This window comes from Chinchilla lanigera, unplaced genomic scaffold, assembly GCF_000276665.1.
Source record: "Chinchilla lanigera isolate Chin_1 unplaced genomic scaffold, ChiLan1.0 scaffold00009, whole genome shotgun sequence".
NCBI lineage: Eukaryota > Metazoa > Chordata > Mammalia > Rodentia > Chinchillidae > Chinchilla > Chinchilla lanigera.
Genome location: NW_004955410.1, coordinates 7,747,799 through 7,769,451, shown reverse-complemented (window position 1 = coordinate 7,769,451; position 21,653 = coordinate 7,747,799). Strand labels below are relative to the sequence as shown.

General features: G+C 44.3%; 1 protein-coding gene across 1 annotated transcript in view; it reads right to left on the bottom strand.

The window, feature by feature from the left end:
- Positions 1-21,653, bottom strand: part of Gsap (gamma-secretase activating protein) — a gene marked incomplete at its 5' end in the record, with an annotated part of 70,016 nt that overhangs the window by 41,112 nt on the left and 7,251 nt on the right. The window contains 8 exon segments of the mRNA XM_013510519.1: positions 1,043-1,120; positions 7,554-7,639; positions 8,448-8,491; positions 9,375-9,434; positions 9,817-9,921; positions 11,773-11,822; positions 13,014-13,083; positions 16,582-16,670. Coding sequence (XP_013365973.1) covers positions 1,043-1,120; positions 7,554-7,639; positions 8,448-8,491; positions 9,375-9,434; positions 9,817-9,921; positions 11,773-11,822; positions 13,014-13,083; positions 16,582-16,670 — 582 coding nt within the window.

Below are 21,653 nucleotides of genomic sequence, written 5' to 3'. Positions count from 1 at the left end.
ACGCGCGGTCACCAAGCACCACCCCTACCCCAGAGGTCGTCGAATCCCACTCCCACTTTTAGTTAGGAAGGAGATTAGACTTCTCTCAGCACCCTGGATTGTGCTCTCTATTTATCTAACAATCTCCAGAAAAGTTTTATTCACTGGTTTTAATCATTACATTAATCATTAGAAAAATGTATGAAAACTTTCCACAAAATCTTACATGACTTAAGCACACATACACATCTGGTTCTGACATTACTTTGAGGTTCCCTATTATTAACTTTTTAAGCGCTTCTATCCTGATCCTTAACACCAAGCTACTATGAGGTCCTCCTGCACAATAATGAACACTGTGAGGCTCAGCATAAAATGTTATAAATACTGGGGGAAAAAATCAATCTTTAAAAATTTTAAGCACACTCATACTACAATAAACAGATATTAATGCTGAGAAAATAAACAAATTAAATAAATACTCCTGCACTCGGGAGGCTGAGGCAGGAGAATCACTGAATTTGAGGCCAGCCTAGAGTCCAGTCTGAACCACACAGTGAGACACTGTCTCAATACATAAATAAATAAATACTCCTTAGTACATTTCACGCTAAAACTATTAAAAGGCACCCTGTGACCAATTATAGGAACAGCTTGTTGCCAGGTCAGTATTTTGGGCCACAGATGTGTGAAATGGAATAAACATATTTTAGGATCCTGTTTAGGTCTGGATTGTGAAAACTTTCCACTAAAACCTTTTGTAATGGTCTGCATTAAAGTTATAAATATTTCCCAATTAGTACTAACGAAAAGGCAAACAAACACATTCTAGACAAATACATCACAGGCCCAGAAAAAGATATAGGCCAGAATAAAAGCCCACGGTACATAGTCATGTTTAGCTAACTTAATTCCTACCATTAGTTAATTTCTTCAGGAAACATGAATTATGCAGATACAGATCTATAGATAAAAAAACTGCAAAGTAAAAAGATTTCTAAAATGTTTTATTTTCTACTACAGATTGGGAAAAGGATATTATGTAAAACATAATGAAAAGTACCTTCATGCAAATAAAACACTGAATATGTGACTTGTTCCCAAGGGTCAAACTTCTGGCTGTAACATACACACAAGCTTCCTAGAAGTAAGAACATATTAAATAACACTTGAAAGAATCTGTGTCAGATAAACAGATAAAGGAGTTTCCTATACCATTTAATCTTCTACCTCTTTAGCTGTCCTGACCCATCCTACCTCACAGGTTATTTCCCAAATTCTAGAGGTGGTCTCCTAACAAGTTGCTAAGAATTGTCAAACCAACAACTATTTAGCATCTGCAGTTATCAGCAGTATACTCCAGTAGGCTATGGAAGGACAGACACACGGAGATCAACACACTCCTACACGGTGATCACACTCACATAGCCTTTCGGTAAACTCCAAAATCCTAATTATTCCAAAATATGAAACTTTTTAAGGGTCATGTTAGTGCTCAAAACAATTGTAAATTCTGTAACATTTTGGATATCTGATTATATATACTCTCAATCTGTACTTTTATCCCAATGCCAACATTATGTAATTAACCAAGATTGGACATTGCTGGATAGAAAAGCATGTGACAAAGATATCAGGAAACTGAGGTTACACAGTCCCAGAGCTAATATGAAATAGATGTGTGGATCCATTACCACACTAAAGAGGCAGATTTTATATTTCCTCTGTTACATTCTACTAGTTCCTTTATGAAAGAATCACAGTTTTGTTTTAAAAAGGGCCCATTCTCTTTAAGAAGGCTATTCAAGGACATTTGTAAACATTAGGCTATTATATTAATCATTTGTGACTATTTTACTGACATTTAACACTGAAATTACAGTTAGAAGTACATTTTATTGCAGTAGCTTGGAAACACAAAACAGAAAAGAATAACTATCAAATAAAAATTGTGACAATTCTGTCAAAAATTATTATGGTTATTAGGCACACAATGATAATTCTTCTTTAAAATTACAATAAGCTTATTTAGAATAAAAGTAATCATTCCTAAAGCATAAACAAACTAATAATTATAGAAGCTATAAAAGTCCCATGTATCACTTTGACTACTTTCATACAGTAAGTATTGGGGAAGGCCTCTGGGTTTTTTTTGTTTGTTTGTTTCTTGGTTTTTTGAAACAGAGTCTCACTGTGTAGCCCAGGCTGGCTTTAAACTCACAGGCATCCTCCCAAGTGCTGGGATTATAGCATGTGCCACCACACCCAGCTCATACCCTATTTTATGTTCTAGGATCACAAAGAGACAGAGATTGCTAACAGAAACTAAAAAATTAAAAAGTCTCTTTAGTAATAAAGCAATAAATATTAAAACAAGGTACCATATTTTTGCTTTCAGATTAGCAGAATGCTATTATTAATGTGTGTTTATAATACATAATATCTATGAATTAGGGAATTGCTATATATTTGTGTATGCAACAGATCTTGATTTCTTGGTGTTTTCCCTCCTCTTCCTACCCTCCTAATTCTTCTGATCCCCTTGATAATATATACATTTTTTCTTTATCAGTTTATCTGTTGATGGGCATCTAGGCAGTTTTCAGAGCTTAGCTATCATGAACTGCACACCATAAACATGGGTATGCACATACAGCTGTATCATGATGTCTGTAACTCATGTTACCTGGACACCTTCTAGATTCCTAGAAGCGGAATGGCTGGGTTGAATGGAATTTCTAGTTTTGGACTTTGAGGACGCTCCATGCTGCTTCCACAGTGGTGGTACAAGTCCATAGCCCCACCACTGATGGGCTCCTCTGCCCGCAGACTCACCAGCAGTGCAAACAAGGTGAAGGACCACTGATAAAACTCAGCGCATCTCTACATGAATCTTTTTTTTTTTGAGACAGAGTCTCACTATGCAGCTCAGGCTGGCCTTGAGCGAATCTTGGCTTGTGGCTCACTAAATATATTGCCTCAGGCAACTTAATTTAATTCTCTAAGCCTCAGTTTCCTCCCTTGTAAGAAAATACAGAACTGATGGCATAAGGTTCTTGAGTAGAATTGCACGAGATGATGTGCATAGGACTCTCATAAAGTAGTTGTAACTGGACATAAAGGGTAGCTGCTACTATTCCAGAATAACTCTGGTGCCATTTGTAAGTTGGAGGAAGTTACAGTTTGAATTTACAAAGCAAAGCATGTCCTTAATGGTACACCCGGAGACTTTTAATAAATATTCATTGATGTTAAGGATAACATCTCACCACTGCCCAGCCTTCAGGAAACCATTTAGACAGTGAAAACTATTACAAAGTTTTCCAAGGGAAATTATTTCACCGGGACAATTATCATAAGGCCCTAAAAAATGCTAACACACGGGCCTGATTGTGAGAGCTTGTGAGCAGTGACTCTTTCGTGGCAGACGCAGAAAGGACAAGGAACACATTGCTTCACCCGGCTTCTCCCCAGGTACAGTACTGTACAAGCAAGACCCACAGCTGCGGACCAGAGGTAACAGGAACTTCAAGTAATGCATCGCCATGGTCCACATAAACAGCCGGGATGCCCAGGTCTGCACAGGACTGAGCTTCCCAGTGTTCTTTCCTGGAGCCGTGTTTCCTGGTCTCCACAGCAGTGGAAACCGAAGCTCTCCCAGCCAGCAGGGGCTGTATCTAGGAAACAATTTCCTTCTCCTATCCTACTTTGCTGGAATAGATTGTGCTTGTTTTAACCATGGGAGCAAAACTAATTTTTTAATCATGAACCTAGGAATACATAAACAAAAGCCAGAGGACTGTTTCTCCAGCTTGTTTCATTTTAAGTCTGGAAACACTGCACTGGAAACAGGCTTATTTTTCTGTTTCAGGGCTTATTGTGAAGAGGAGAACTTCTATTCTCCCAGACATTGCTGAGAAAGGGAAAAAAAAAAAAACAGATTCTTTCACATCTCATGCCAGATAAACCTAGCATTTCATTAAATGCGGCCTAGGCAGCTCATCTTTAAGTTACACCCAGGTACAGTACTGTACAAGCACCTGCCACTGCTCATGAGAAATTCCTACTGGAATAAAATGAAAAGGAATGCAAAGCTACATAGAATCGCAGGCCAAAACTGATTGTTTATATCCAACAGATTTAAATCAAAGTACTAGGATGGAACCTCTACTCCCCCACCCCCCGCCCCAGCTCTGATCTTAGCTTATCCACCTTCGAGGCAGATTCATACCAACAGCGACTCCTCTCCGCTGTGCCTTCTCTCCATACACACTAGCCATGCCCTGGAAATGTTTGAACACACGGGAGTCTCCACTGTCTTAATAACACTCCCTGAATCCCACTGCCACCTCGCACGTCTACAATGCTGCTACGAAGTCTTTAACTCCAGGTCCTGCTCCACCAGGCCCAGTCACAAGTCAGCCTGGAAGTGGGCAGCAGGCTGCCCTCCTCTGCGAAGCTCCCCTCCACCCTCAGCTTCCGGGCCTCCACACTGCCCTTTGCCCCATCCCATGACAGTAAATGCCAGCTCTATTCTGACATATCTCCACTTACTTGTCATGGGTCCTGGCCGCTCTTAGAGGCCCCAGATACCTCAGGCAACATGCCCCAAGGAAGGCTGGGGCCCCCCTTCCCAGGCCCCTCTCACATCACCATTTGTTGGTGCCAAAAGCCCACAAAAGCATCTCCTCCCCACGTAGTTTACAGCCAGCCTCTGGTGACCTCTCCAAACCGTGTCCCAAAGCCACTGCCTGCCACAGTGAAAGCCCCACCGTCTCACCCAACTGTTGAGGCCGCACTTTTTCTCTTGCCGCCTCCCACCCATCCTTCCCCCCACACGAGTGAGCTCTCAAGGATGCACACCTAATAAGCGTGTCACCGCCTGCAAAAACACCTCGGCGATGGACACCAGCCAACCCTAAAAAGGCCAGCTGAGAGTTTGCTGGGCAGCCGGACAGTTACCGTGTGTCAAAGCATCATACCACCGCTGCTCATTCAGAGGTTAAAATGCCCTTTGCAAGGGAGACCCACAGCAGTCACCCCTTGGTCAGGGGACCAAACTTGCCATAGTGGACAGTGGCACATCCTACCTCACGTGCTGCCTGCTATACTGCAAATACAGTGTACAGCGCCCCCATGGGGGCGAGCCCATGGCATGCGTGCCACAGTGGGCGGTTCGTTATCATGGAAAGCTCGAAAGGGTTCGCCACCTGTGTCCTGGAAGTCAACTCATCAAGACACTGACCTGTGCTTTTCCATTTTACTGGAAATACGGAGGACAGAGGGAAGCAGTCTCCACCCACAAGCAATTCAACAAATCCATGATGTGGGAGACATTTCTCAAGACAAAAGCGACTCTTCAACATAACAAAGCTGTGACAAAGGGATGGAGGCAGGGACATAGAGCACAAAGACTTAACCAAACACAATGCCTGAATCTTGATGGGGTTCTGACTTTAACTTATACACACATTCGTCTTACTTATATATACAATTACATACATACACAAATACACGTATACATGACACATGACATATACATTACACACATACACAAATACACGTATACATGACACATGACATTACACACACATGACATTTTTCAACCATTATGGAAATTTGAATATGAAAAATTTGTTGACTAGTGCAGTTAATTTCCCTTGGTAATAATGGAACACAGGTTACAGGGAACCGTGTTCTTAAGGAGATACATGCTATGCTAAATTATTAAGTAATCTTAGTGGGCATCTTAGTCGCTTAGAGAGACCCTGTCTCAAAATTTAAAAATAGAAAAATGGCTGAAGACGTAGCTCAAGGCAAAGGTCTCGAGTTCAGTCCCCGGCACAGAAATGCTGCCAATGACTTCCCACAGCTCTTTTTTTTTTTTTTTTTTTTTTTTTTTTTTTGGTTTTTTCTCCGGTACCGGGAACCGAACTCACAACCTTGCGCTTGCCAGGCAGGCGCTTTGCCGCTGAGCTAAATCCCCATCCCCTTCATTCTTTTTTTTTTTTTTTTTGGTTTAACTTCCCACAACTCTTAGGATCTAGGATAGAACCCTATATGTTCCGGTGCCTGCCTCCCGCCCAGCTGTCGCTCACAGTGCTGTCCCCTCGCTGGGTCCCACTACCAGTCCACACAGGTCCTCCAACTTGCTGTCCCCTTCTTCTTCCATCTTCCCGGGCTGCTTTATGGAGGGACATGTGAGGCTGGGCAGGAAGAAATGGGCGGGGTTCTAAAGGAACACAGTGAGACAAAGGCAACCTGCAGGATGGAGATGGAGTGGGGTGGGCCGGGACGACAGGGAGGGTGGAGCACAGCGGGGGTGCTGCCCAGCCTAGGCTATATCTGAGGGTACAGCCTCTCCTATCCAGCCTCCGTCCCATGCTGCCACCTCCCGGGATTCTCATGCATAATATTCATCAAAAGTCTATTGAAATGTTCTGTGTGCTCTTATGTAATGTCCAAAATCCACACCAAGAGGTAACCTCTGTTCTGGGAAAGAGTGGGTCAGTTTTGCTCATCACTGAGTTTCCAAAATCTGGCACACACTAAGTGCTCAATGCGTGTCTGTTTAATGTGAATGCCACAAAAATTTGGCTTTGAAGAGACATGATTTTTTTTATTTTGATTTTTGATTTATATAATTGTACCTATTAATAAAAGGGGTGAAATCTTAATCCAAATGCTACTCAAGTAGTAAATGTCTGCTCACACCGGTATATTAAAAATGGCTATTAGACTTCATTTCTAGAGTTTACTAGGTAGATGATTTTTGAGATAATGAGCACTTTTACCTCACTTATTTAATTTAATCATATTCCTCTCCTCTCATTTTTAGGCAGTCTTTCCTCCCCTTCCATTTTCTCTTTCTACAATAAGCAGATGTGATGGGATAGAACGCTGCCACCAATAACTTTGCGTCAAGTTCTGACTGTAAGGACAGGAGGTTAGCGAGTACTGTTAAGCCAAGCCCATGGGTTTAGAACCAAAACACAGCAGTGAGCCAGACACAGGAAGTAGCTCGAGCCCCATGCATCATCTGTGAGAAGGTGGGGCAGGTGAGAATATTGGAGCTGACCAAATACAAATCAACCACCTCTACTAAAACAGTTCAAATAACTATTAGAACAATAATCCTGCTAGCTGTGATAATCCTGCGCTGACAGAATACATGCATATAAAATTATAGTGGAGGGGTTAAGGGTGTTGCCCAGTGGCAGATGCATACTTAGCATGTACAAGGGCCTGGGTTCAATTCGCAGCACCAAAAACTAGAATAAAACCCAATGAGGGCCGGGGATACAGCTCAGGGCACAAGTGCCTGCCTGGCAAGTGCAAGGTCCTGAGTTTGATTCCTGGTTCCAAAAATAAAAAAATTAATACACCTAATAAAATTATAGTGGAGAAGATAATTTAGTATATTATATGTGTGTATATCTATATCCACATGATTACTGTGCAATAGGGTGGCTGATTTACATTATTCTCAGGGTACATATAGCTCAGCAATAACCAAATTTTATACAGAAGTCAAGTATATCTGAATAAATTCATAAATACAAGCCCAGTTCTACCTGTACGGTTGGTAAAAACATACAGAGTCAGGTGTTTGGACAATTTCTCCTGCTCTTCATGATAACCACATCCAAAGTTGACAAGCCTAGGAACACAAAGGAAAAGAAATGGTTGAATGCATTTATAAATACATTCCCTCCTCTATGACGTGAGGAGCCATTATCCATACCCACAGAAGGAGGGACATCGCCTAGAGAAATTTAAGTACTATAATTTTTTTAAAAGATACATGGTACATAAACAGCTTAGAAGAAAAATATAGTACAACTCATATTTTTATAACTTTTTGTGATTTAGAATAAATATACTCTGACACACCATCCTGCAAAAACAGGCACAACTAAATATATATGATAAAATAAAGCTAGTGAAATATATATATATATATAATCATTTTCTAATTCAGACTTGCATTTCTTCTGTGCCTTAATGGCCTTATTTTTTCTAAAAATGTTTTGCATTTGTACTACACATGAAGTACTCTAGAAAAAGCAAGCAAGCTTCCCTTTTGTGTAGAAAGAAAAATAGAAAGAAACCAAAGCAATATACTTGGCTGAGCTACAAGTGGATGAACCTGTTACATCCTCCTGAGAGCAATGAGAAAGGGCTTTGATGTTGGGCTCTAAGTCTCTTACAAACTTTTTATTTAATCGTGGGAAGGAGAACATGTCCACAGATCAAAACAAAGGGAAATAAATGGTTTAAGAAAATCAACACAGCTGGTGTTACACATAAAATCCGGTGTTCATGCTTGATAAGTTGTTTATATCCCTTATAGAGAAAAAATATGAAAAAGATGCACACAGAATATCAAACTGTCCTTTATCTGCACATTCTGAATTAGGAATAAATGTAATTATTTTGTGTCTATAAAAAGTAATCAAATAACTTACTTAAATTCAGAGCCACTTAATGGTATGTCCAAGGGTGTTTCAAACTGCCAAAAAAAAAAAAAAAATCAGGAGAAAATGGACTCAAATAATAGCATTCAGTAACTGGTGACAGTGGTGACACTCAGGCATGCCTGGCAGTCCTGCAGTGCCTGATGGTGAAGACGTTGTTTAACTGTCATTGTCATCAAAGGTGATTACCCAAATCCTCAGCCCAGAAGTCCACTGGAATATTTACATGCACTCAGTCACAGGCTTATCTGTTGAAGGGCTCATGCGTGGCAAATGTCCCCTCAGATGGGACCATCACAAATGGGCTATGTAATAGGACACTGGCCCAGTAGTGTCTTACAAATCACAGATGGCCACTTCAGTAAGGGAGGCCATGCACCCATAAAAGGCAGAGGAGCAAGAAATTCTTCTGATGTTATCAACTCGCCCTGTGCTAGATGCCAGTACTAGTCCTCTGCAAGAAGAAAGGCGGAGTGCTGAAGATGGACAGGTTGACACCTTAGGACAGGCTAACGCTCCTAAGAATCTTTCTAGGAGCAATACTATATTTTCGCTAATTAAACCAGACCCTCTTATTGTCCCCAAATCTACAAACACGCAAATTGTTTGGGGACAAATAAGTTGCAGCCACAGAAAGCTCTCTACTGCAGACCACACCTTTTACCCTCCAGTGAGCCCTGCTCCTGCGCCTGTCTCTTCCATGGGAGCCACGTGGCAATTCCATGTGTGCGCGTTTCGCGTCCCCTGTGTAACTGAGCACCTGTGACAGAGTGAGGCCTGGACGTAGCAGGCACTCTTTCACTTGCTCACACAAGTGACTAACATCCAAAATGCTAAAATGTCGTCCAGGACAGCCGCTCTCTTGAAAGGGGCAGCATCTTCTAAAACTTCCTACAGCCGATCATTCTCCAGACTTACCATTAAGACAAAGCTCTCATCTGTATTGAACTGGATGCATCTTAAGGTAGCCCTTGATCTCTACAAGAGAAAACAGTGACATATTGCCTACCCCAAACAAAATCAATCACAAAAACACTAGGAAAAGAGAGGAGAGGGAGATGAGAGAGAGAGAGAAAAGGAAGCTGTCAAGAAGTAGTCAAGGTAAACTGACGTTATAGCTCAGGGGTAGAATATTTGCTTCACACGTGGGAGGCCATGGGTTCAATACCCAGCACTGCACACAAACACACAAAGCCAGATATTTGAGAAATACTCATGAAAACTTTTTCATTATTTTTAATAAAACTTCACCAATTGCACTCATCAATGAAAACGTAATGACTGATAAAGTTCAACAGCAATGATACTGTCAAAAGCATATTATTCCTATTAACAGGAGTGACCACAGACTAGTTTTTACCTTTACATCAATGTAGTATAATCTCTGTTCGGGCATATTCCACTGAACCCAAACAAAATCCTCCACTATTCTGTCTCTTGGGAGATGGCAAGAATTTTTAATTACCTGAAGAAGCAAAAAGATGTTGTAAGTAAATGGTTATTTCAAAAGAACCTACCTGGAATCATTATTTTACATGTTCTACCTATGATACATATAAATATTTCCATTTATTGTAGCACTTCTCCTACTTCTGATGCACATACAGCCTTTCCAGAAAAATGTTAAGCATTATTACTTTTTTCCAAATGCACTAAATATACCGCTTTATTCTTGTTCCTTGTTTAGCAGACAGACTGGGTCTGTTGGAGATAAGACCACCCCTATCACAAAGCAATAACTGCCCTAGGAGGATATTGGTAACTCTCTGTTCCAAACAGAACCCTCAGTCAAGCAGTGCAGATAAAAAAGCTTCACAACCCAAGACAGCGCCTGGGATGCCTGGGCACGGGAAGGACTGCAGTCAACCCAGTGTGGCCAGAAGCTGACCAGGTGGCCCTGAGCACAGCTTTTATCTTACACCCTCCACAGGGAGTATGGTGAGCGCTCTACCTCTCAGCAGTACTTAACTACCCATCCTCTGAGTCCTCACATAGCCACTGCCTCCTGTACAAAGCACCCCTCACCTCCCTGGGGTGAAGGGTGAGCCCCCATTCCCATGCTGCCTGGCTTGCTTTTATTACAGTTACATTTAATTCATTCCAGAGTCTCCCCAGTGAGTATGCGCTTGTTCACAGCATCTGTAGTTGTCTGTGCCTTGTTTCTAGCATGGAATCATACTCAAGGAATGCTTCTTCAAAAGAAAGAAAGTGAAATGGGGAATGCAGAGTAAGTTGCTAAGGATACTAGACAAGGTATGATTAAACTACATGGTGAATGTTTAAATTTTTAAAATTATTACAGTAAAAGACACACTGCCATCAATCCCCCCAAAATACTCCCCCTCACATCAAACTTCTCCCATCATTCTTGCCACTTTCTGAAGCAGTTCTGGAAGTTCTCTTTCATACGTGTCTTTATGAGGTGTGATCAAAAGTATGGTGAATGCTGCTGCTGAGTGCCAGTCCTCAGAAAGGTAGGCTCCTGAAAACATTAGTGTGTCCTCATCCACCTTGTTCTCCAGTCTTGCACTGTGTGACTTCCAGCTCTTCCCCAAAGTCAAAATGACCATGAATGGTAAATGTTCTATATCAATCCAGAACTTTAAAATAGCCACAACAGGGCCGGGATATAGCTCAGCAGCATAAGTGCTTGCCTGGCAAGTCTGAGGTCATGGTACCAAAATAAAAATAAAAATAAAATAAATATAAAATAAATAAAAATAAAAAATAAAATAAAATAGCCACAACAGTGCAACTAAAGACACTCAGGAAAGAACACTTTCAGAACTGCTTCAGAAAATGACAGGAACAATGAGGAGGAGGAGGAGTATTTTGAGGGAGATTTATGGCTATGTGTGTTTTAATGTAATAAAATTTATCAATTTAAATATTCACTGTTAGAATTTAAATTTCAGTTTTACATCACACTTCATGATTATATTTATTAAGCAAGTGACATCAAAACTGCATAAAGTTTAAGTCAGAGGATTCCAAAAGCTTCCAGAAATCATCTAATCCAACCCCTCTACTTTACAGGTGAGAAAACTGAGGCCTTGTAGACAGGTTTGCTTGAGTGGGCCTAGTGTGTTAATTCCCTCAGGGGACATGGCCTGGGCTGAGGTAGAGATAAAGGAAATCATTAACACCTTCATGGATCTTTGTTTTGCTTCACATATTACAACAGTAATTCTATATTTGGAAAGACAGTAGACAAAGAAGGTGTTATGTATCAACAGCATTAGTCCATCTTTAACAGTTTAGAAATAAGTTCCTTGTAGAAAAGAACTCTGGGGCAAAAGGAATTTCAAATCTTTACCACTCTGTTCCCATCTTCTCGGGTGACTTGGATACGAAATTGCTCAATGTCTTAAAAAAAAAAAAAGAAGAAAGATAAATTTAATCTTCAAGAAAAAACATCAGAACTGTTTGCCGAACACTTGGGAGCAAATTTTATAAAACAAATACAGATTATACAACTGGCTAAAAAACAGTATTATCAAAGACAGTAATGTCACTATAGAGACTCAAAAAGAAAACAAAAGCAAAAGTAGAAACCACCTTCTCCCTCCTCTCTTTTTAGTCTGTTTCGAGACCCACAAGACCCTACTCCTCACTATCAGCAGTAGACAAGCACTTAGCCCTTCCCATCCTTCCACAGTGAGTGCTTGCACCCCACACTCAGTCCACACGGGGCCAACAAGGGCTCATTTAGCAAGACTCACCCCCAGTTTCCAGATACCGAACACATGTCTGTGTGCATCTAGACAGAAAACTCATTGGGCAAGATATTGGGGAGCTACATCTGTGTGAGAGTCAGTTTCACCCTGAACACTTTCAATCATTTGGTAGGTGGTCCCTTGTTATCATTAATAACTTAGATTCTGTCACCCTTACCTTCTGCCCGTTCTAGTTACAAAACAGAAAACTGAGCACAAGCATAGGGACCGAACACAACTCCGACTCTTCAATTCAAGCCTGTCCCTAAAGTCTATGTTAAAGTTACATCTTTAGCGTGAAAGCTCACGAGATAAGCTCTACCAGTAAACTGTGTCCTTCCCCACCCTTCCCAAATTTAAAAACATCGTGCAATGACCCAGCCTTTTGCCACAATTTTTTTTTTTGCCTCTACTTGAATTTGGCCAAGTTAGTATGTGTCCTCAGATCTGCCCTGGGAGTCTTCTTGCTACCAAAGCCTCCCTTCTCTCCATCTATGTCTCCTTCCTTACATCATTCTATCCCCTGTGATAGACATCCTGAAGAATAATGGATGGAAAGTGGCAAAAAGGACCCACACAACTGTGCTATAAGCAACCAACCATGACAAAGTTGGCCATCTATGTGTACAAAGGCCCATCATTCCCAAGATGGAGCTTAAGGGAGCAACACTTGGGCCAGAAGAAAAAGCTCCACTACAGGATTCTATGGCTCAAACGGACAAAAGCTATTGGGCCCTTGGTAACAGCAAAGACATCTAGAAGATTCACTCATGTCCCCCACTTCAGTACGAGACTATGCACCATTCACGTGCCCCCAAGCACCACCTAAAGATGCACTTACATTTCTCTTCTGAAACCAGTAACAGGTGGCTTTGTGGAAGAGGATGACTTGCCACATGTGGGTACAGAAACTGTAAAAAGGAGAGTTAATCAAAATCTTAGGCGATTACCTTTCTTGCACAAATACTTCAAAAATTGCATTTGAAGAGCTGAAGGGGTAGCTTGGCGATAGAGCACTTGCCGAGCACACATAGCCCTGGTTCCATCCCCATATCACAAGGGGGAAAACGTTGTGTCTGATGATTATACCACTACCACATACCATATAGGGACTGGGACCCACAGGGTAGTTTAGGGGAATTACAGGCATGCCCACACACACACATAGGCACGCACACACGCACACACAGATACACACATTGCAGACCCAAGTAAACAGAAGAGGAACACTTTGAGGGCCTTAGTTTCCCAGAGGGAAGTTGATCTCTGGTACAACACTATCACCATTCACGTAAATTATGAGGCAAAGGTTAAAGCTGCTTCTAGTGATAGAGCTTCCTACTGGGAACACTGGATTCTGAAGACAGCCAGAAGCAATGCAAACAGTGCTGATACGTTATATTCTATCACACACAGAGGGATCAATATATCTGGTGCGCAACTAGACCTCAGGCATGTCATTTGAGAGCCGAGCAAACATACTCCCCACTCAGCCGCTGAAGTCCCACACCCAAGAAACAAAGCAGAATATGGCCGGGACTTTCCAGGAAAAAACAGTGAGTCACAGAGTGGTTAAAAGCCTCAGAGACAAAATGACTTCTGTGGGAGGGGGTCTCCCTCATTTCTCTTTTATGGTCTCCCCCATGGGGCCGCAGCCATGCAAAGCAGGCACCAGCACCACAAGGCCTGAGCCCGTCAGCTGAGACAATGAAGCAAAGTTGGTCATGGGATGACTCCACGGGTTCAATTTTTTCACCACCCAAATGGTGACTTTAAATCAGCCATTTCATTTTATGGCAAGAAAGACAGCTCACTACGTAAGATCCCCCAGTGAATTTGTTCTTTCCCCCCACAAAACTTAAAACATTATCAAAAGACAGAGTAACCTTTTATTTCTTGGCTTTATACCCATGGCTCTCACCAAAACTTAGGGAAATTTTTCATAAAATATATTACTTGGTTCTCTAACTTTTCATAAGAGTAAAGTGGAAATAGAACTGGTTTCTTTAAGTATTTATAGCCAAGTCCACCTTTTAGAAGTGAAAAACAACATGAACTACACACCATTCTCACAGCAATAGCCTTAAAATTATAGACAAGGCAGCAATGCCGAGTTTGGCTACGAAAGTAGTGCAGAGCTAATTCTCACGCCTGGTGAGGCGGTCCACACACGGGGCGGTGCCCTGGGTGCCAGGCTGAAGGACAGGCTGAGATGTGCACCCTGCATGAGGCAATTTCCCACAGCAGATGGCATGGGCTTCAGGAACTACAGAGGCAGCTGGCCACGGCTGCTTGCGAACATGAGTTACAGACGAGCCATAAACGCCAACCTCTAAGCCTCTGCTTGATCTTCCCGGGTCAGCTGGTAAAAATGTGATTTCTAAACTCCAGTTAGGTGGTGCCTGTGAGGCAACCCTAGATCAAGGCCAGAAGGTCAAAACCACAAGAAGTGTCAAACACAGTTCTCACAAAAGCATCCAGGTGGCTTTTTGCATTTTAAATAGAAATCTGGACAGGTGTCATACATGCTTAGGAAGACACCTATCTTCACAAACGTGGAGACAGACTCGGAGGTCAATTCTTGTCTCTGGGAGGCAGGAAGAGTTGGCGTGGACACAGGTGTGTGTCTCCCCACTGCAGCTACCCAGGAGATGCGCAGCACCCTGGCAGGGACCCTCACAGGGCACCACACTGGGTCCCGGCCCCACCCACCACCACCATCCTGCTGAAAGGTGACAGAGAACGCAAGCGCTGACGGGGATGTGCGCGCCTGGAAACCACTGGGGGTGGTTTGGTAAGAGAAAGGAGATGGAGTCAGTGGGCTTCGGGACGGCATTTCTCTGGGTGGGGTGAGGCAGAGGAGGGAGAGAGTGAAGATCAGCCATGGTGAGGGCTTCGAGGACTCTCTCCCTCTGTCTGTCTGTCTTTCTCCCCCTCTCCCTCCTTCCCCTTTCTCCTCCCCCTCTCTCTGTCTCTCTCCCTTTCCCTCTTTCCCCCTCCTCTCTCCTCCTCTCCTCGTTCTGCACAAGGCTGAGAACTGAGATGACCCCACAGAATGAACACAAATTCCAGTTTGAGCGCAGGTTTTTCTTTGACCTGCTGTCTTGCATCATACACTTTCAGTTTGTTTAACTGAAACAAAGTTTGCTTAACAAAATTCATCATTTTTACCATTGAACAGCACACGACTTTTAGTAGCTTTTAAGCTGCACAAGCACATACTCCTGAAAGCCTCTTTCCTCTTTCCCCGGCTCTGCTCTTCCACTTCCTCCCATGTCTCCATCCTTTGCCCTGGGTGAGGTTGCCAAGGAAGCCGCAAAACAAGCAGAAAAGGGAAGTGCGCCCTGTCCCACAGTCTCCCCTGCCCTGATGGCACGCAGACAGAGTGGCTGCCGAGGGGAGGGAAGGACAGCTCAGGAGTGCAGGGGACACTGCACCCCTGGGGACAACTGGCAGGGGAGCTCCTAGCGCCCCCGAGTTAGCGAGCCCCGTGCCTGCCCTCAGGGAGTGGGAGCCAGGAAGAGGCAGGAACTGCAGGAGACACCAGTTGGTACTAAAAGCAATGTTTGACCCTGGAGCAGAAAGGGAACTTAAGCACAGGGACACTGAGCCACAGCATGGCCCCTAGCTGACTCTTGTCATTTGTGGTAGCTGCTGTTCGAAGACACCTCGTGTCACATACACTGTTGACTTTGAACGTGGAGCTCAGGCGAGAGCCTGGTAACCGGGGCCGGATGAAGCCTGGCGCACCTCGGCCCGTTTGCACCTAGGAATGTGAGACTGCACTCGAGGGCAACCCTGGAGGCCGCCTCAATGAAATCAGCAGTAAGTGCAAAAACCCCAACGTGTGGCACTGGCTCTCGCAGACGGGACTTTTTTTGGAGGGAGAGCCAGCCGTGGCAACAGGCCGGGCTGGGAACGTGCAGGGCGAAGGACTGCGATTTCCTCACCTCTCAGCGCACGTCTGTCCGCGAGGGCTGGGGAAGCGCCACATTGCAGTTACGAAAACAGTTCGGCAAGTAAAATTCACACACAGAGCCCGCAAGGAACGCCGACTGACTGCTCCTGTAAGAGTGCTCCTGTCTCAACGCACACGGGTGCTACCTTCAGGGATTAACTCATTTAACCATAGGCAATTAGTCTGTGAGCCGCGTGAAGACACTGAATTAACTACTTCAAAGCTTATTATAAACGTGTTTTAATATTTGATATTTCATCCAATGAAGAGAGCCGAGGAGCTGGTAGATTTTGTAACTTAATTTGCATTTGGCAAGGAAGAGTCCGGCTCCGGCCTTTCCCTCCATAAGACCAGCGGAGGATGAGATGTGCCCTGGGGTGTGAACGCTTCTGCAAACATCGCTTCCTACCTTCTGACAATGAGACAAGTGTTCACTGGCCAGGGCACTCACCTGTACCCAAATACAGCTGTCCACGGCTTTGAGGACCTTCACATAGTTCACAGGGAAGATTTCCACCAGCAAAGTTAAGCACTTTGACCCTGCAGGGAAAAGGAGGCTTTCAGGAAAGATTTATTTGTGTAGCATGCGTTATCTTTTCCAAAGCATACAGGGAGAGGGATTGTTCGCGAATTCCATTACACCGACTGTAAACTAGCAAAACAATTCTCCCATCACCTTAAACTCCCTTAAGATGAAATACACTGTAATTCTATCCACAGGTCCACTCTTCAGGGACATGGGCAGCTCAAAGACCCCAAAAGAGCAATCAGCTAGCAAAGGACCTGCACCCCGTATCCTCAGGACTCCTAACAATGCTATTTTACTGTGAGAAACACAGAACACCCAAAGAATGCAAATGTCAAGAGGGAAGTCTTGAACAACCCTGGAAATAACAGTAGGCACAGGGGGAGAAATGCATCGATTTAAGTACAAGGGGTTTCTGAAATCGAAGATTATCAGTCTTTGGACTCTCGCCAGCAATGCACAAGCTTGATTCTAATGGGCCTCATTTCTCCCCTAAGTTATCATGATTTTGAGATTCACAAATAGACATGTCTGAATTTTGAAAATGTGGGTTTCCTACTACATTAGCGATTCCTTAAGGAAGTGGAATCATCCTAATTTACTTTGACGTGTCTTAAATGCACAGTAGGGGCTAGAGATGTAGCTCAGTGGTAGAGCACTTGCCTAGCATGCATGAGGTCCTGGATTCAATCCCCAGTGCCACAGAGGAAAGATACAGACAGACAGATAAACAGACAGACAGACATGGTAGGATGAAGACCAGGTGTGCAGAGGGAGGAACGGTTCCTGGCCTTCACTGACCATTTTCACCACAGCTCACAAGCCCTCTAGGCTTTTAAGTCTGCGTGAGCAGCCCTTGGTTCAGGGTCCCTCCAACTCTGCAGCACAGTAGCAAACATCTCTTACTTGTAAAAGTGTGAAGACATTTCTGGTGTATGAGCATGCACGTAGCTATCAGCAGGACAGTGGCCGGGTTTCCCACAGGAACAGAACTCGAGGGGCATTGATGGTGACCATTTAGGTCCTCAGTGTCACATCTCAGCAAATGACACAAAAGATAGCAACAAGGAGGAAGTCCCTGGCTTGAGTGGGTGACCACTGACATCCACATTTAGGTCCAAGTTGCCGTGCCCAAGAGCAACCCCAGAAAAAAAGGCCCTGCCTTGAACTTGAATTCTTAAGACGTCAATGTAGTCTGATGCTTGTGAGGACTTTATATTGCATTGCAGTGTACAATCTGGAGATGGCAAGCAGCCTAGAATCAACATCATTTTTTTGATATTTAACAAAGGAACCTCAGCCAGGTGTGGAGATGCACACCCCTAATTCCAGCACCTGGGAGGCTGAGGCAGGAGAACAAAGAGTTTGAGCCCAGCCTGAGCAACTTAGCTAGGGATGTGGCTCAGTGTAAAGGCCCTGGACTCTATCCTCAGTAGGCAAAAGAGAGGGAAGGAAGGAAGGAAGGAAGGAAGGAAGGAAGGGAGGAAGGATGGAAGGAAGGAAAGAAAGAAGGAAGAGGAAAGAAGGAGGAAGGAAGGAAGGAAAGAAGGAAGGAAGAGGAAGGAAGAGGAAGGAAGGAGGAAGGAAGGAAGGAAGGAAGGAAGGAAGGAAGGAAGGAAGGAAGGAAGGAGGGAGGGGGAGGGAGGGAGAGGGGGGAGGGAAGAAGGGAAAGGGCAAGATAGCAAGTAAGTTATTATGTGGAATCACAAGCACATAACTATAGAACAAAAAGCAAATGTTTGATAAATGAGGACTTGCAGCTTTGGACAATAACCTGGTGAGAGGATTTTACATCAATCTGGACGGGCTGTATTCCCCACAAGTGGGAGAGAGGTGAAGCTGTGGTGCTTTGGGAATCTGCTGAGTGCCTCAAAAACTGGCACCAGGAATAAGAAAGCCATTGATGTCAAAGACACTCATGAAGAAAAACAGACTAGAAATGTTCTATGAAAGGTGAAATGAGGGAGAAAGTAACTTTACCTACTGACATGTCACTTCTAAGTGTGTCACTAAATTAATATATTAAATGGTACAGAGATTATTCATCTCTTCTCCTAAAAGTTCATCTTTTGTAAGTGGGGAGGAAAAACAAGCTTATCCTTCTTTTTGGCAGAGTAGTGCCATGTCCCTTCCAAGGTATCTTCCCGAAAGCGTTGATATCATACTAGTGACCCACGCATACCCATGTGTGCAGCAGCACAAGTAATAGCAGCTAAATGCCCACCCACAGGTGAATGGATAAAGGAAATGTGGTGTTTATACATGATGGAGTACTGCTCTGCCATAGAGGAGGATAAACTGGAGTCACTTGTAGGAAAATAGATGCACCTTGGGCCATACTGTTAAGTGAAATAAATCAGACACACTAACTTCAATATCACATGGTTCCTCTTATATAAGAAGCCCAACTATAAGTAAAGACCAAAATAAAAGACAGGCACTAGGAGATAAGGAGCTAGATCTTTTGCAAATGGGAGGGGGAACAAAGCAATGTAGGGAAGGGGAAGGGAGGGGACATAAGCGGGTGAGAAAGGAAAGAAGGTGTGCTATGCACAGGTCCAACAAAACAACTATATATATATATAAAACAGGTAGAGCCTGGAAGGGCATCACTGGAGGACAAGATGCACCAGGCATGACCGGGATTTGGAGGGGGGTCCTGTCCCATGCAGGTGAGGTGCATTTCCGGAAATGGTGATGGGTAGGACAGTGGGGCCTGGAGGAGTGCTGGTTACTGGGGTTCCTGAGCAGAATCGAGCTTGGGGAACATCTGGGGGGCTGAACCGTCCTTAATGGTGTGGGGCTCTGGGGAGTGTCAAGGGCACTGGGGCCTTGACATATGCAATCACCCCAACTTCCACCCAGTGGGGATCTACTGCGCCTCTGACAGACGCAACTCCACAGGGAGGGGCAGAGGGGACAGCTGCCTGTGGCTCCCTGTGCGGGACCATTTCCTAAATCAAAGGTTAACTCAGCTAGGGCACAGCCAGGGGAGAAGCTCTGTTGATTTAAAAAACCAAACAAGTGGGCGGTGGTGCACGCCTGTCACCTCAGCACTCCAGGAGGACCACCAAGTTCAAGCACGGCCTGGGTAACTCAGGGACTTAGCAGGACCCTGTTCCAAAACAAAAATAAAAATTGGCTGGGGGTATAGCTCAATGCAAAGGCCTTGGTTGGGTTCAACCCCCAGTACTGGGGAAAAAAACTGCTTTGTAAAGCATGTGGATCAAAGATCTCTGTTTTGTTTGAAGGGTGTCATAGTTGGTCTCCTTTGCAATGGAAAATCTTACGGTAAGTGAGAGTGTTAACAACACCTTGTGGCAACCTACGCTTTTTAATCAAATGACTTCTAAGGTCACTCATGGGCAGACAAAATAAACCTCTCCAAAATACCTGTTCAAAGGACAAAACATTATAATAGATCCAATTGTGCTGGCTCCAGCATTTCTGAAATCGGAACTGAACAGCACGAAACCTTCCCACAGTGAACGCTGGTGACTCCATAAGGCATCATCTCCACCCAGCCCAGCTCTCCCCAGCCCAGTCCTCCCCTGAGCCTCTGCCTCGAATCCCGCCTCCATCTCTACCAGTGTCTGCTGGCACCTCACATGGAGCTCGTCCAAAGCCAAACCCTTCTCTCCTCCTCCCACCGGATGCGTGCAAGCACTCATGCACGTACACACACACACACACACACACACACACACACACACACTCCTGTTCCTGCCATAAAGCCTGGAGTGAGTCATCTTGACCTGTGTCTTTTTCTCATGTGCTTATCAAATCCAGAAGCCAATCCTGACAAGTCCATCTTCTCAACACTCTATGTCCAAATACCACCTCTTTTCCCTACTCCTACCCCAGCCAAGACACTGGGCTCTTTTAACAGCTCATTAACCAGCTCCTCCATGCTCCTGCAGCCTGTTCTCTACGCAGCAGCTGCAGCACTCCTTTTATAAAGGAAGCCAGGTCAGTCCCACTCACAGTCCACACCGATTCTCATTTTCCCCCGCAGCAAAGGCCCCGTCTTTACCATGGCTCCTAGGGGCCGCATGGTCAGCCTGTACCTCATCCCATTTTCCCTTGGCCTCAGTTTTTTCCACTCTTTCTCTTGACCACTCTAGCCCAGATGCATTGCCCTGCTCGATTTTTCCCTTGTGGTACTTGAGACGGAACCCAAGTACCTTCCTGGTATTTCAGGGCCTTCATGCTAAGCTACATCTCCAGCCTTTTAATTTTTTTTTTAATTTTGAGACAAGGTCTCATCAAGTCACCCAGGCTAGGCTTGAACTTGTGATCCTACTGCCTCACTCCCAGAGTGCCAGCCTTGCTACCCTTGAATAGTGAATCTACCAAGTAGTCTGGCTGTGGGGCCTTTGTACTGGCTGTTGGCTCTGCCGAATAGATGCTTTCCCCAAATGACAAGGTCTCAGGGGGAGCCTCCTGCCCACCACCATCTCCTATCATCTGTTTTGCAGAGGCCTCTGGGAGCGTCCCACCAGACTCAGCCCTGGTTCCCCTGACTCTCCAGGCTGGCTCCACAGAGAAATGTGCGTCATGAGAAGCACAGGGCTGCTCCTCAGCCTCATGTGGAAATCGTGTACAAGGCTTTTTCCATCACATGCAACCACAGGAGGACACATCTGAGTGGAAACTACGCTCACAAAGGAGGAGATCTAAATGTCAAATAAACAGAACAGCTGGAAAGAACCCAGGTCAGAGTGGTGAGGGACTGATGTGAGATCCAGTGAACCAAGGCCTGAAAAATGGTGGCCCACAGGCAGCTCCAGCCCACAGGTGACTACTGTCACATGAGCAGGATTTTTAAAACATCTGCACCAACGTGTATAGATTAAGACTTTTACATAACAGACCACTCTCTCGGGAAAAAAAAATATCACACCAGACTTCTCTTAATACATTGCAAAGCTGGCCCCACTGGATTTACTGCTCCATGACAGACAGCCTCAGGAGTCATGACCCTCCCATCCCTAATG